At 52.1% G+C, this 12,799-nt stretch overlaps 1 protein-coding gene across 3 annotated transcripts; it reads right to left on the bottom strand.

Moving 5' to 3' along the window:
• Nucleotides 1-6,362: 6,362 nt before the first annotated feature.
• On the bottom strand, nucleotides 6,363-9,567 carry Tmem125 (transmembrane protein 125). 3 transcript variants are annotated; one of them, XM_010634306.3, is made up of 2 exons: nucleotides 9,482-9,567; nucleotides 6,363-7,813 (listed from the first exon to the last, which is right to left on the bottom strand). In XM_010634306.3, exon 2 carries the CDS (start codon nucleotides 7,670-7,672, stop codon nucleotides 7,022-7,024), a length of 651 nt encoding a protein of 216 aa, XP_010632608.1. In that variant the 5' UTR covers nucleotides 7,673-7,813; nucleotides 9,482-9,567; the 3' UTR covers nucleotides 6,363-7,021. The 3 variants fall into 3 exon arrangements, with proteins under 3 accessions (XP_010632608.1, XP_010632617.1, XP_019064681.1); XM_010634315.3 differs by lacking the exon at nucleotides 9,482-9,567 and adding an exon at nucleotides 8,031-8,130; XM_019209136.2 differs by lacking the exon at nucleotides 9,482-9,567 and adding an exon at nucleotides 7,956-8,033.
• Nucleotides 9,568-12,799: the final 3,232 nt, after the last annotated feature.

The following is a 12,799-nucleotide window of genomic DNA, read 5'->3' as shown; positions in this document are numbered from 1 at the left end:
GTAGTGATATAATCATGACAGAAAATTTGTTCTGTCTGCTGTGCAGAGATGGACTGGAGGGTGAGCTGGAGAGAGAGTGGAAGATCTGACTAAGTGTGGCATAAGAACAGACTGCAGAGATGGGAAGGAGGCAGAGGTGACAGAACTTGTTGATCTTGGACGTGGAGAGCAGAAAATCATCAGTACACTGCCCGGGTTTCTGGCTCAGCAGCTGGGCACAGTGAAGAAGAGCAGGCTGGGCAATGGTGATTCAATGTTGGATGCAGGATTTCTGGGGAGATACCCAAGGCCAGCTGGTTCTCAGGTTCACAGAGAAGTCCAACCTGTGGTCCTGGGTTTGGGGATACTCAGAAATGTGGTCACTGAGAGCAAGAGGAGCAGAGTGAGAGCAAGTGCTGAGGATTGGAGTGGGTTCAGGGATTGACCTCGGAGGAGGACCTGGCAGGGGAGACTTGGAGGAAGCAGCCAGCTCAAGCAGCCCAACTCAGCAATTGCTTCTGAGCCCAGAGATGTCTGACTTGAAGGTCTGGGAAGAGCAGAGGCTGGCCCAGCCCAAGACACTGGAGGAGCACCCAGAGCAGTGGCCTAGGCCACTGAAAGCACCTTTTGACCTCTAAGGGAGGAGCTGCCGTGAACGCGGAGCCTGCCCCCCCCCCTTCCCTCACGCCCGCCAGAGCAGCTGCCCTTGTGTGATTCCATGCAGGAGAGAGGCTCAACTCCTCCCATGCCGTAAAGGAGTGAGAATGGCCTTTAATCCGTCCTGTGCATCCTCTCACTCTGCCCCTGGTTTTAGATTCTTCAGGATCTGGGCCAAAACTCTTGAGAGGACCAGGAGAAGGCAGAGCACTGACCCCTGAAAAGCAGTTGCTTTTGCTTTTCCTGAGCCCACACCCCACAAAGGACCATGAGTGAGGGCTTCTTAAACCTCCCACTGGGGCCAAGCTGGGCTGAACAGAGCCCTGGAGTCCTAAACACCTTGGTCCCTGTCCTTCCAGGATGACTCATATGAATCCCCCACTGTGTTCTGCATGACTGGGCCCAGACATGAAGAGGGCGCAGGACATGGGTCCAAGGTCCAGAGGGCCAGGGGTACTGGAATCTCTGGGAGGCCTGGCACTTGCTGGTCTGACCCATCAGGTCCTGGCCTTAGCCTGTCTGCCCACAGCCCCGTGTCTGTCCCTCACTCCTCAGTAGCTCCGCAACCCCATTTCAGACCTGACTGTGGAGGACAATCTAGCTTCCTGCTTTCTCCAAAGGCTGAGCTATATCCCTTGTCCAATAGGGAGAACAGAGACAGAGGAGTCACAAAAGCCGCAGACGTGCAGTAAGGAAACTCTATCAGCATCCCAGTAGAGTTACAAAGTGGTTTGAGAGCACAAGCTCCCTGGATTTAAATCCCAGCTCTGCCATTTACATACTGATGACCTTGGGCAAGTTACTTAGTCCCTCAGTACTTTTAACTTCTTTTTAGTAAAATGGGGATCATAACAGAACTCAGTGCACGTGGTTGTTAGCAGGACTAAATGAGTTCTATATGTAAAACAGAATGGAGCCGGTGCTCTGCCAGTGTCAGCTGTGTCGTGCCTAGCACACCCTGTGCGATATCTCTCCACAACAGGTAGTGAACATTAATCTCAAGGGAGCAGCTTACCGTGCCTCTTCCCCACTCATTCACTTCTAGCTGGAGACTTGAACTTTTCTGTTTCCCAGGACTCAGGTAAGAAGTCTGATCAGGACAGCAAAGGGTTTGGATTCTAGAGCTGTAAAAATAACACAAGCAGCAGTGAGAGGACTGATAGGGTTTTAGTACTTTCTTGCTGCATCTTTGCTGGGCAGGTGACTCTGTTTTACCAGTTGTGATTCAAATAAGTTAACTGCAACTTGCAGGCCTCTCCCAGCAATAAGGCCATTGGAAGAAAAGATAAAGCAGATTTAGAGAAGGAAACTCCTGCATGTGGGACTTATCTCCTCCTTGCCTTGGCTGGCTGCCCTGACCCACTCCCAGTAAATGGGAGCTCAGAAGTTTAGGGGATACAAGCTCTAGGTTTGGGATAGTAGGTTCTAAAGCGAAAGTCTCATGCCTGTCCTTACCTCTTTGCATCTGGGGTCCTGCAGCCCTGGCAACCTGTGAGTCTATCACCAGCAGTGTGTCCTGGGCCCTGGAGAACAGTCAAGGAGGCATCCTGTCTGGGTACAGGTGCTGAGCATGGGTCGGGGGCAAGTTCAGTTTCCTGGGTCCTGGAGAATGCCCCTTTAGGGAGACCAGGTGTCCCCATAAAGCCTGAGGTGCCATGTGGGATGTGACTGGATATAGTGTAAGGACCTCTTTGAGCCAGCACTGAGAATCTAGACTTTGACTGTTAAGGCCAGGAGGGATATGTGCCAAGTGTCTCTCGCCACCTCACCTGTCACTTGAGTGCCGTTAAGTCCAGGCTACCCTACTCTGCCTCTCCATCAGTCCCTTCTTGTCTTTCTTCTTCATTAAGTACCAACTTAGATTTTTGAGGTCCATGACGTCAACCTCTCCCATGCCAATATGATCAGCTTACCTGCCCCACTACCTCACATGTGCACACCTCTGGTAAAACTCCTCTGAGACCACCACTCCCGGGCTGGTATCCCAGCCTCTGGCGTTGACTAGTCTCCAGCCTCGTGTGGGCTTTCAGAAACCTTGCTGTTTCCTTGATCAGATTCCTCTCCTTTCTCCGTAACAGCTTTTTAAAAACTGCCTCCACTTTGCAGAGAGAAAAGCTCTTGATCAGGGCCTCGCTGTTTTTGGCTTCAAAACCCACACACTTACCCCAATCCCTGCATTCTTCCTTCTATCGATATACAGCTGCAAACCCAGTCCCTCCATCTCTTGATCTGGGTCCACCTGTCTCCCTCTGAGACCAATTTATTCTACGCCTTGTATCTCCAACCCCTCTTTTCCCAATGTTTAAATAATCGCATTACTCTCATCTTAAAAGGCTTCTTCAGTCAGTCACAAAGATCTATTGGTCCCACCTTGTGAATGTCCATCGAGTCTGCTCTCTTTGAACTCTATCCCAGCAGCTATCCCCGAGCCTCACCTCCATGTTTTACAGCTGAACTATGCCTTAATTTCTCATCTGGTTTCCCTGCCTCCATTTTTGCCCCTTCCAATTAATTCTGTTTCACCGGTAGAGTGATCCCCTGAATACACAATTTTGACTAGAGTGTTCCTCGGCTCAGCATTCTCCTCTTGGCTGCAAGGAAGTAACACGCCTGCCAAGAGGTCTCTGACGTCCTCGGACTGTCCCAGTGCACCTCCCTGGCCTCACCCTCACCTCTTCCCAGCCCCACACACCCTCCATGACTCCCTGGGGAGCCGGAGTCCTCCTGGGTTTGGGCCCTTCTTCGTGCTGTTGCTTCTTTCTAGGACACTCTTCCTAGCCTGTCTTGCTTGGCCAGCTACTTCTCATCCCCCCGGGGCCTGCTGAGCTAGTACTTCCAGGCTCTTCAGCCATTTCTTCTTCTTTTCCTCCTAAGACCAATCCCCAGCTCCGTGTAGCAGCCCATGAGCCCACATCTGATTCTGGCCACGGCACTCCCTCGGTTAGAATCTCCCCATGCTTCTCAGCATCCAGAAGACAAAGTCCAGATACCTCCGCAGGGCTGTCAAAGTCATTGAAGGGACAGCTGTGAAAAAGCAGGGCTCCTGTACTCTACTCCCATTATCTGAAGTGGGAGACTGAGTCCTCTGCCGAAACTTGGCATGGGAGGCAAGCCCTGTGCAGATTTCTCTGAGAACCATCTCCTTGGGGAACAGGAAGTGATAGATGGGTGATTCATCTAGGGAGGGGATTGTGGTGGGAGCGTGGAACCAAAGGGCAGGGGGCTAAGGAGTGGAGGGGTCTGTCACAGAGTGCACGAAATGGTAGGCTAAGAGTCTTAACTAAGTGACAAGGGAGGTGAGGACAGTGGGGGAGTAACATCAGCATTTTTTTTTGGTACTGGGAATAGAACTTGGGATCCTGTGCTTGTGAGGCAGACGGCAGCACCATTGAGCTAAATCCCCGGCCCAGCTTCTTTTTTTTTTTTGGAGATAGCATCTTGCTATAGTTCAGGCTGACCATGAACTCACTATGTAGCCGAGGCTGGCCTCGATCTTTCAGTGATCCTCCTGCCTCAGCCTCCCAAGTTCTGGGATTACAGGCTTACACTGTCATGCTGGGCTAAGGAAGGCACAGCTCTAGAAGACAGAGACTGAAGAAAGGCTACTGGACCAAGCAGGGCTTTAGATAAATGCTTTGAGCAAGCTAGAGAAAGGCAGGAGGTGGTGGCAGGTCTGCTTTAGAGATGGATGAGGAAGATGCATTTCTGTCTGCTTGTGTCTTGGTATAGCTCTCACCTGTCGCCCGTCTCACATTACCTTCTGGAACAGGCACCATAGTCTCCACTCTGCATCCTTTCCCGGGCAGCCTGATGCTGGTCTTGCCTGTGACACTGCTCAGCGAAACCTTTATGCTACCTAAACCTCTCCTCGTCTTTATTTTTTTTCTTAAAAGAAATATGGTTGGCCTCTAACCCTGTCTCAGACAAAGGAAAATGGACTTCTTCCCATATTATAGAATGGGAGGGCATTCTGTGGTTCTCTCACCACCGAAGAGCTAGTACAGTGCTGGATGTCTCTTGAAAACCCAGGAAGAGTGAGATTTGTGGGGTGGAGAGAACATGGGAGGGACAGAGAGGGGCCAAGCACACAGTGACCTATCTTCCCTTTCCTTCCTTCCCAGCTAACGCTGGGTCTCCTGCCCCTGCCTTCATCACACTGCTGCTTGCCCAAGTGAGAGTCCTTCATCCACCCAACACAGCAGCTTTGTGTTGGGCCCATGTTAGGAGCTAGAGATGCAAAGATGAGCGAGCAAGACCAAAGCTTCCTGGCACGAACCCAACCCCTGTTGAGGTGGCAGGGACCCGGAAAGAATCCCAGCTGGGGTCTGCTATTGAGGGTGCTAGGGGCATAGCAAAGGAACAAATTGCTAGTTTAAGAGAGGAGGGAAGGGAAGACTCTCCAGAGAATGGGAGTCACCAGAGGACTGGGTCTTGAAGGACAAGAAGGCAGAGAACAGAACATATAAAGGCTGGGACAGACGGGAGAACATGTGAGTTTGTGGAAATGGTTTGGAGGACCACGGAGGTTTTGGAGGGGAGAGTGAGACCGGATGACACCAGGAAGCCGGTAAAAGGTGGGGAGCCATGGAAAGATTCTCACATGGGATTTCATTTTGGTTTTAGGGTGCTCATTCTAGCTCAAGCGTATGCCTGTGGTGATTTTTAAGAGAAGAGAAGAGCAAAGTGGGGAGATTAGTAAGGACGCAGCAGTGCAATTCAGCCAGACAAAAAGGATTCCTTTTAGGTTGTGGGAGACTTGGGTTACAGTATTAGGCAAAATTTATGGGGGGAAACAAAGGAGTTGGTAATTTTTTGTTGTTCTTGGGACAGAAGACAGTGAAGGAACCGCCATTATCTGGGACCTCTCTGAGGTCTCTGACCTGGATGCTGGGTGACTGGTGGCATCTGGAGATGGAGGATCTCCTTCAAGCTTGACAAGAGGGGATTCTGTTGTGAATGTGTGGATGGCACAGGCAGGGGACAGGTTTCTGTTGTACCGGTGTTCTTAGACATGGCCTGCCTTTTCCTCCTTCAGTTTGTATCTCCTTATCCATCAGCCTGGTGTTTACTCAGACTTGTTTGCCCTGGCCTGCTGAAAGCATTTTCTCCCACCAGAGTCCTTGCAGCTCTAGCGTGAGCTGTCTCTTAGGAGACAGGTCTTATTCCCCCGCCTCTCTGGCCTCCTCACATCCCGCAGGCAACCTACCCTTAGCATAGCAGGAAGCGGTGCTGCAGTAACAGACACACTTGTGCCTGCTTCCAGTGGAGCTTGATCAGGAAATGTCCCTGTCACCACAGAAGAGTCGCTCCCTTCCAGGACTGCCTTCAAGCAGGAAGTGCCCTTTACCATGTCAAACAGCTTTCCAGACACAGGAGCTCGGAAGCAGACTGGCCAGTGTACCAACCGACTGTGCTGCCCTGGCTTCCAAGGGGGGCAGGGAGATGCAGCCTCCCCACTGCCCGCAGGGAGGCAGTGAAGGGAGACCCTGAAAGGAAGGTGAAGAAACAGCCCCAATGCCTAAGGCCTCCTAAAGCAGCATGTGAATAAATAGGAAGGACTCAGTTTTGCTACCCTGCCTATCCACTCCACCCTCTTCCCTTCTCCCCTCCTGCTCCTTGTTCTGGGAGGAGAAGCCCTGGGTTGGCATTGTTTATAAAGGTGGAAAGGGCTAGCTTAGGAGGGGTTGGAGTGCAGGGGAAGGGGAGGGAGGGTCTCTGGGGTGAAGACAATGACAATGACAATAGCAGCCCTGTTTTATTGCACATCTGCTATGAGCCAGTCCTTCCATTCATGATGACATTTGCTCCTCACAGTTGATGGCAACCTGAACCTCAAGAAACAGCCTAGTGAGGGTAAATGACTTGCTCGAGTTGCCCAGCTGCAAAGTGTTCAAAGCAAGATTCCACTCCAGGTGCATCTTAGTCTGGAGCCAACGTTCCCTCTGCTTTACCCGCAGAACTCTTCTCGATGAGCAGTCGCAGGTGCAGTCCCAGGGGCGGGGAAAAGACAATCTCTATGGAAACACCTATGTAATACCTGGCAGGTATTACAAGGTGAACTGGAGATGAGGAGTGTTGGAAATAGGAGTCAAGAATCTTCAGGGGTCATAGACGTTTCTCTGCCTAGGGACCCCAGCCCCAGACAGGCAGAGGGACAGTTCATGGACACAAACACAGTTTTAAGAAGGGACACACTCACTTTCCCACGCTATGGATATGTGGTTCTGGATCACACAGTCCCACAGAAGCGCTGACATACACAGAAGGCCCTGGGACGGACACACACACACACCACACACACACACACTCATGCACGTGTGAGCACATGCCTTGGCAGAGTTCTGTAGACACCAAAGAAGGTTGTGCGAAGGAGGGCTCTGGCTGGTCAGATGAGGCTGGCGACACTGGATGTGGTCTCATGGCGCTGGCCAGCAGACAGCTGTCCTGAGATGCTGAAGATGCTGCTAGTGCCACCACGGGGCACCCCAGAGGCTGCCCCGTGGAGGGGAGGGCAGTGTCCACTCACACATACTTGATACAGCAGCAAGCCCAGCAGCAGGAATGAGCCCAATGCGGTCAGGGCAATGCCCACTGACAGCATGGCGGCCAGGGGCCGAGCAGGGGCAGGTGCAGCAGCCAGCCCAGCCAAGGTCAGGCCAGTGACCAGCAGCACCAAGCCACTGAGCAGCACCACTAAGGCATCGGCTCCTCCACCACTGCGCAGCAGGGCCACGTGGTGGGCTTGGCGTATGCAGTTCATGTCCTGCACAGCTGAGCTCATCAGCTGCTTTACCAGAACCAGCAGGGCCAGCAGGCAGAGCACGGTTCCTGTTGCTAGGCGCCACTCACCAGAGCGGCTACTGGTGGAGGACAGCAGTGCCACGCCGCCTGCCCCACAGCCTGCCACAAGGCCCACAGCCACAGTGAAGCAGAACAAGGAGCGCCGTGGCTGCTGGGACCACCAAAGCTCCACCTGTTCGGCCAGCACGCCTGGGGGCAGCTCCTGGCTTGTGGAGGCTCGGGCTGGTTCAGACATGGCTTGGGTAAGCAGGTCAGGACAGAACGTCAGTTTTAGAGGTCAGAGGATACAGATCATGACCTGGTACCTCCACCATCTGCTCGTCAGCCGCAGGCCCAGAGTCTCATTCCTTTTAGCCCAGGCTGAAGTCACCATTACCTACAAGGGCAAGACCACAGTGTTATCTCCCACCCGCCGGACCCTCAGGGACTCACCTGGGAGCCTTAGGGAAGATCCTTTCGAATCCTCCCCAGCGTCCTCTGGAGTCTCCTCTGGGAAAGCCCCCTGTCCAGCATCCCACCTTGGGGAAAGCGACTACAGTGCCCCAGGAGAGCTCCTTCCCTCTGAGGTGCTCCCTGCTTGCCCAGCCCCTGACCTCTGTGGCTCTGGCTCTCAGTTGACTGCCCCATCCTGGCTGGCCGAGGGAGCTGGTGCCACAGAGGATGATGGGACCAACGGCCAGAGATAAAGCCTCATTCAGGATCAACTCACATGGCCTCAGCTGTCACTGCTGGTTCCTGGGAGGGAGTTGTGGAGAGGGAGGGCGCTGGTGACTTAACCCTTTTAGAACCAGCAGCCTGACCCTGAACCTTCTCTCTTACAGCTGTCTGCTCTTTCTCTGTGGATTGGGATCTGACCCCTAACACCTCGCTTCCCCTAATCCCATCCACTTCACAGCCTGACGAGCAATAAAAGGTGCTGGTTCCCAGAGTCCTCTCTGCCACACAGATCTTCCTTCTGAGGCAATTGACACTTTGATGTCCAGTCATCATCTCTGATGCCACGAGTCCCAACCCAAGCTGGTCATCTTACTCTAAACTTGCTTTTCCTCTGCTTTTCACATCACTTCCCTCTCAGCTTCAGGAGTTGCTCCTCTTCCTCTGCCACACCCAACCCCAGGGCAGAGGCTCCTCCAAACATTTCTCCATCCGGTTCCTGGTCTCACCCCGTTGTGCCTACCTCTTCACTCCCACCTGTACTGATCTTCCTGCCTTTCCACTCCTCCCCACTCTCCCCTGCACTCCACCTATGCCAGCCTCCTCCATGATTTATCCAGAGGGGTGCAGAGGAAAAAGGAGGACTCTGAACTTGAACCCCAGCTCAGTCCTTCCCGACATGGAAAGTAGAGAGGGGCCTAACAGTAGTTAGTAGTCCTTATCCTGTCCCCTAGAGGCAAAAACCAGGCAGGCACAATCCCTGCCCTCCGGGATCCCCATTTGCAGAGTGGTCAAGAGCTGGGTGTGCATCAGCACAGGACCCCAGGAGCCAGGACCCTTCCCTGACCCTCTGGGAACCCCATGAATTCACTTGTCAGAGCCTCAATCTCCTTTTCTGAAAACTGAGGACAATGGCATTTATCTTGAGGGGTGGGGGGCAAATTATTGGACATCTTCATTTAGCCCACACAGAGGTTAACGCATGAATAAGTGAATAAGTGAACTTTTTGAATAAGTGAACGAGATGTTTTCGCTTCCATTCAAGATGGAACACGGAACATGGCTCTTGTATTACTCCAGGAATCTGACGTGACCCTGCACAGGTTATACCCCAGGAGGCACGGGTCCTTCACCAGCCCACCATTGGGTCTGCTGGGCACACAAGAGGGCATCGCTGGTGGCGATGCTCCCGAGGGAGGTGGAGGAGGGGGCCGTGGGCGGGGCGTGGAGCCCTCCCAGCATTCCCCAGGGCGGTGACTTGCTGGTCAGAAAGGGCTGGCACAGGTTGCTCTGACTGTGGGCCTAGGCTGGGGGTGGGGTGAATATTCTCAGAGGAAGAGTCAGGGAGAGAAAGTCGGGTAGAGTGGGTGGGGGACTGTGGGGCACTCACGAGAATGTGCTGGATCCGATTTGAGCAGGAAGGGCCCAGCAGGTGGACTGCTCTAACTCCGTTTCCGGGGAGACGCTTCACCTGCCTAACCTGCACGCAGGTGAGCCTGGAGGGAGGGGGATTAACAGGTGGTGTTTCTAGGGCAGGGCCTGAGCCGATTGGCTGACGTGGCACTGCTTCTGTTGGGCCGAGACATTCCTAGGGAGGGAGGGGCGTCTGTCAGCTGCTGTTGGACTCTGAACACAATTAGCAGACCTACGCTTCAGAAGGAATGTTGTCCCTCAGCTCTAGAGCCGGAGCCCTAGCCCAATCCCCAGCCCCAACCCCACTGCAGTTTTAGTTCCAGCCTCAAACCTACCCCAACTGCAGGTGCAAAGTCTAACCAGCACTCCCACTCCCACCCTGACCCTGCTTCCTCGCCAAACCTGACCTCGTTTCCATTTTAAAGCCCAGCTCCCGCTCATAGCTCTAACTCAGATTCTGGACTTAGGTCCTGGACCCCCAGCTTCCTCCTCAGCCCCACGCTTGCCTCCTATTCCTGAGTCTAGTCCCCCAGACCCCAAATTCAACCTCAAACTGAGCCTCAACCCCAAATCCCAGCACCAGCTGATCCCCAAAGCAGGCTCAGCACCTCCATCCTTTGCTCTGCACAGAACTGGATCCCTCATAAGGCCTTTGTTCGATCTCCTCGGAGGCCCAGAATGCCTGGCTGTGGTGGCCTGCTCCCTGGGGCTGAGTCCTGCTGGGGTGGGGGCAGAAGGAGGAGTAAAGGCCTTTCCTAGGGAGGATCCTGGAATAAATGCCACACTACTTCCCAGGGTTCACGACCCCTGCCCTCCTGTTAGAGTAAGTGGTGCTGAGTTCTGCAGGCTCTGTCTTCCACTCTGCCTTTGTGGCTTTTGAACTCAGAGTTCCCTTTGCCTGGGATATTTACCACTCCCCCGCCTCAGTCTGGTCAACTCAGATTCTTCAGTTGTGATGTCCCCTCCTCCAGAAGGCCCTCTCTGACTTACATTCACTCACGGACACCGTGCTTCCCTCATAACTGCTTTTCCTGCAACATGTTCCATTACCCTTTATTATCTGCCCCTCACTGGATGTGGGGTCCTTCCTTGATGAGTGCAGGAATAGTGCCCGCTTTGCTAATTGCTCCTCAGTAGCCAACACTCAGTAGACTGCACGTGGGGAATCATCAATAAGTGTTTGTTTAGTGATTGGCTCAATATATAGATGTGTGGACAGACAGGTGCAGAGGTTTTGGCAGGAAGCCTTAAGATGAAACAGGAAAGACAAGTTTGGCTCAGGCTGGGGGGTTGTAGAATCCCTCGGGGTGGCATTTGGACTGTACAGGGTGACCATGGAGGGTACTGAAGTGTGACAGGGACATGGCTAGAGGCCCCTGCTTCTCACAGTACCGTACGCACACCATTCCTAGAGTGGCAGAATGGGCTCTGATGGAATGGGACACAACAGTTCCTTTAAGACCTCTTCTCTCTTCTTCTGATGTACGTACAATAGAAAGAAGAACAAAATCAAAGTTATTTTCCCATTATCCGTTCCCCAAATAATCGTGCCTGACCTGCTGTGTTCCCCTTTGCTTGGTCCTGTGGGGAGGTCTGGGGGTGGCATAATCGTGGACTGACAGCACCTGTGTAACTTCAACTTTTCTAATAGCCTCCTTTTGAAGAAATAGGTGAGATCAGCACATGAAATAACATTTTAGTTTCAAAATATATTTATTATTATTATTATTATTATTTTGTTTTTTGAGGCAGAGTCTCTCTATGTGGTCCAGGCTGGCCTTGAACTCTTGGTGTTCCTCCTGCCTCAGCCTCCCAAGGGCTGGAATTATAGGTGTGTGCCACCACACTCAGCTTCAAAATATATTTTAATGTATAAATTGTTAATGAGTGGGCCGGGGATTTAGCTCTGTGGTGCCACTGCCTGACTCACAAGTGCAAGGTCCTGAGTTCAATCCCCAGTACCAAAAAAACAAACACCCAAAAATAAACAAACAAAAATTGTTGAGTTATTTGAAAATCTTTTATTTTGTGTAAAGTCTTGAAAATTCAATGTATATTTTACACACACACTGTACTTCTGTTTAGGCCAGTCCTATTTCCAGTGTCCAATCATCATTGGCTCGTGCCATGTCCCTACTGGGTGGCAAGCCTCTAAATGTCCTTCCCCTGAAGAAAAGGATAGGGCAGTCTGATGGTACAGGGGCAGGTCAGTGGCATGATGTTATAGGTGTTCAAAAGGTTTGCAAAGCATTATAAAAGTGCTCCCTGTATACTAAAGGGGCTCAGAGGAGCAGGGGTGCAGACAAGGCTTTGCCAGCTGTGGATTCCTCTTACACACATCAGATATTTATTTACTCTCCTCATCCCAAGGAAGGACCAGTCCCAGGCAGACCTGCTGTCCAGTGGTCCCAGGCAGAGCTGGGGCAGGGGACTCTTTAGCTTTTGTTTCCATTGTTCCTTCCTCTGGGACTTTGAAATGGGGGAAAGAGTCTAAAAGCTACCACTGTGTAAACACTGACTGGGCGAGCCTTTGCTTCTGGGACTTACCAAGTAGTGGCCTGTAGTTAAGTGGACCACAGGTTCTGCACAGGGCTGTTAAACTCGGTCTCCAAAGTAGAGGTCACAGGGGCAGCTCAGACGGGCAGTGATGCAGGTCAGGGGGAGAGGTGGCCTGGGCACCCTGGGGAAAGTGTCCATTTGATTTGCCCTCAGATGAATTAGAAGGTGGTGGGGAAGGTATTGGGACGAGAATAGAGAGACTGGGGGCCCGCTTCCCTGCATCTGCCTCGTTCCTACCTCATACTATGCTTGGCCAGGAAGCTGGAGTAATATTACAAAGAATCAACAAATGGGATCACATGAAATGAAAAAGCTTCTTTCTGCACAGCAAAGGAAACCACCAATGAATGGACAACCTACAGGATGGGAAAAAATTTTTGCCAGCCACTCCTCAGAGAGGAATAATATTTAGTGTCGGGAGCATTTCTCCATACATTTTGGGGGAAAATCATTTCATAATGAAAGTACAACTATAGTTGTCTAAGGCTCAATGTCACCCTGCCCTCAGCGGCTATGGCCTTCGGATACATTTTGCCTCCCATCAGAGCGGAGCCTCAAGGGACCCATGACGCTGTGGTGGTCCACGGCAAGACTGCATCAGCTGAAGACATCCTGGTTCTTTTGAGACCCACGTAGTAATACAATAAGAAAAAGGTTTCACCTGGGGAGAGACTAATTCCTCGTCAAACTTAACTCATCACACCCAGCATTGTAAGAATGCTGTGCGTACAGTCAT

Source organism: Fukomys damarensis, unplaced genomic scaffold (assembly GCF_012274545.1).
Source record: "Fukomys damarensis isolate Sample0158 unplaced genomic scaffold, DMR_v1.0_HiC HiC_scaffold_23, whole genome shotgun sequence".
Taxonomy (NCBI): Eukaryota; Metazoa; Chordata; class Mammalia; order Rodentia; family Bathyergidae; genus Fukomys; species Fukomys damarensis.
Note: the sequence above shows the minus strand (reverse complement) of the source record. Positions and strands in the feature narration are given on the sequence as shown.

Coding starts and splice junctions, on each gene's coding strand:
- Tmem125 (XM_010634306.3), bottom strand. CDS start 7,672: ATGTCTGAACCAGCCCGAGCCTCCACAAGCCAGGAGCTGCCCCCAGGC.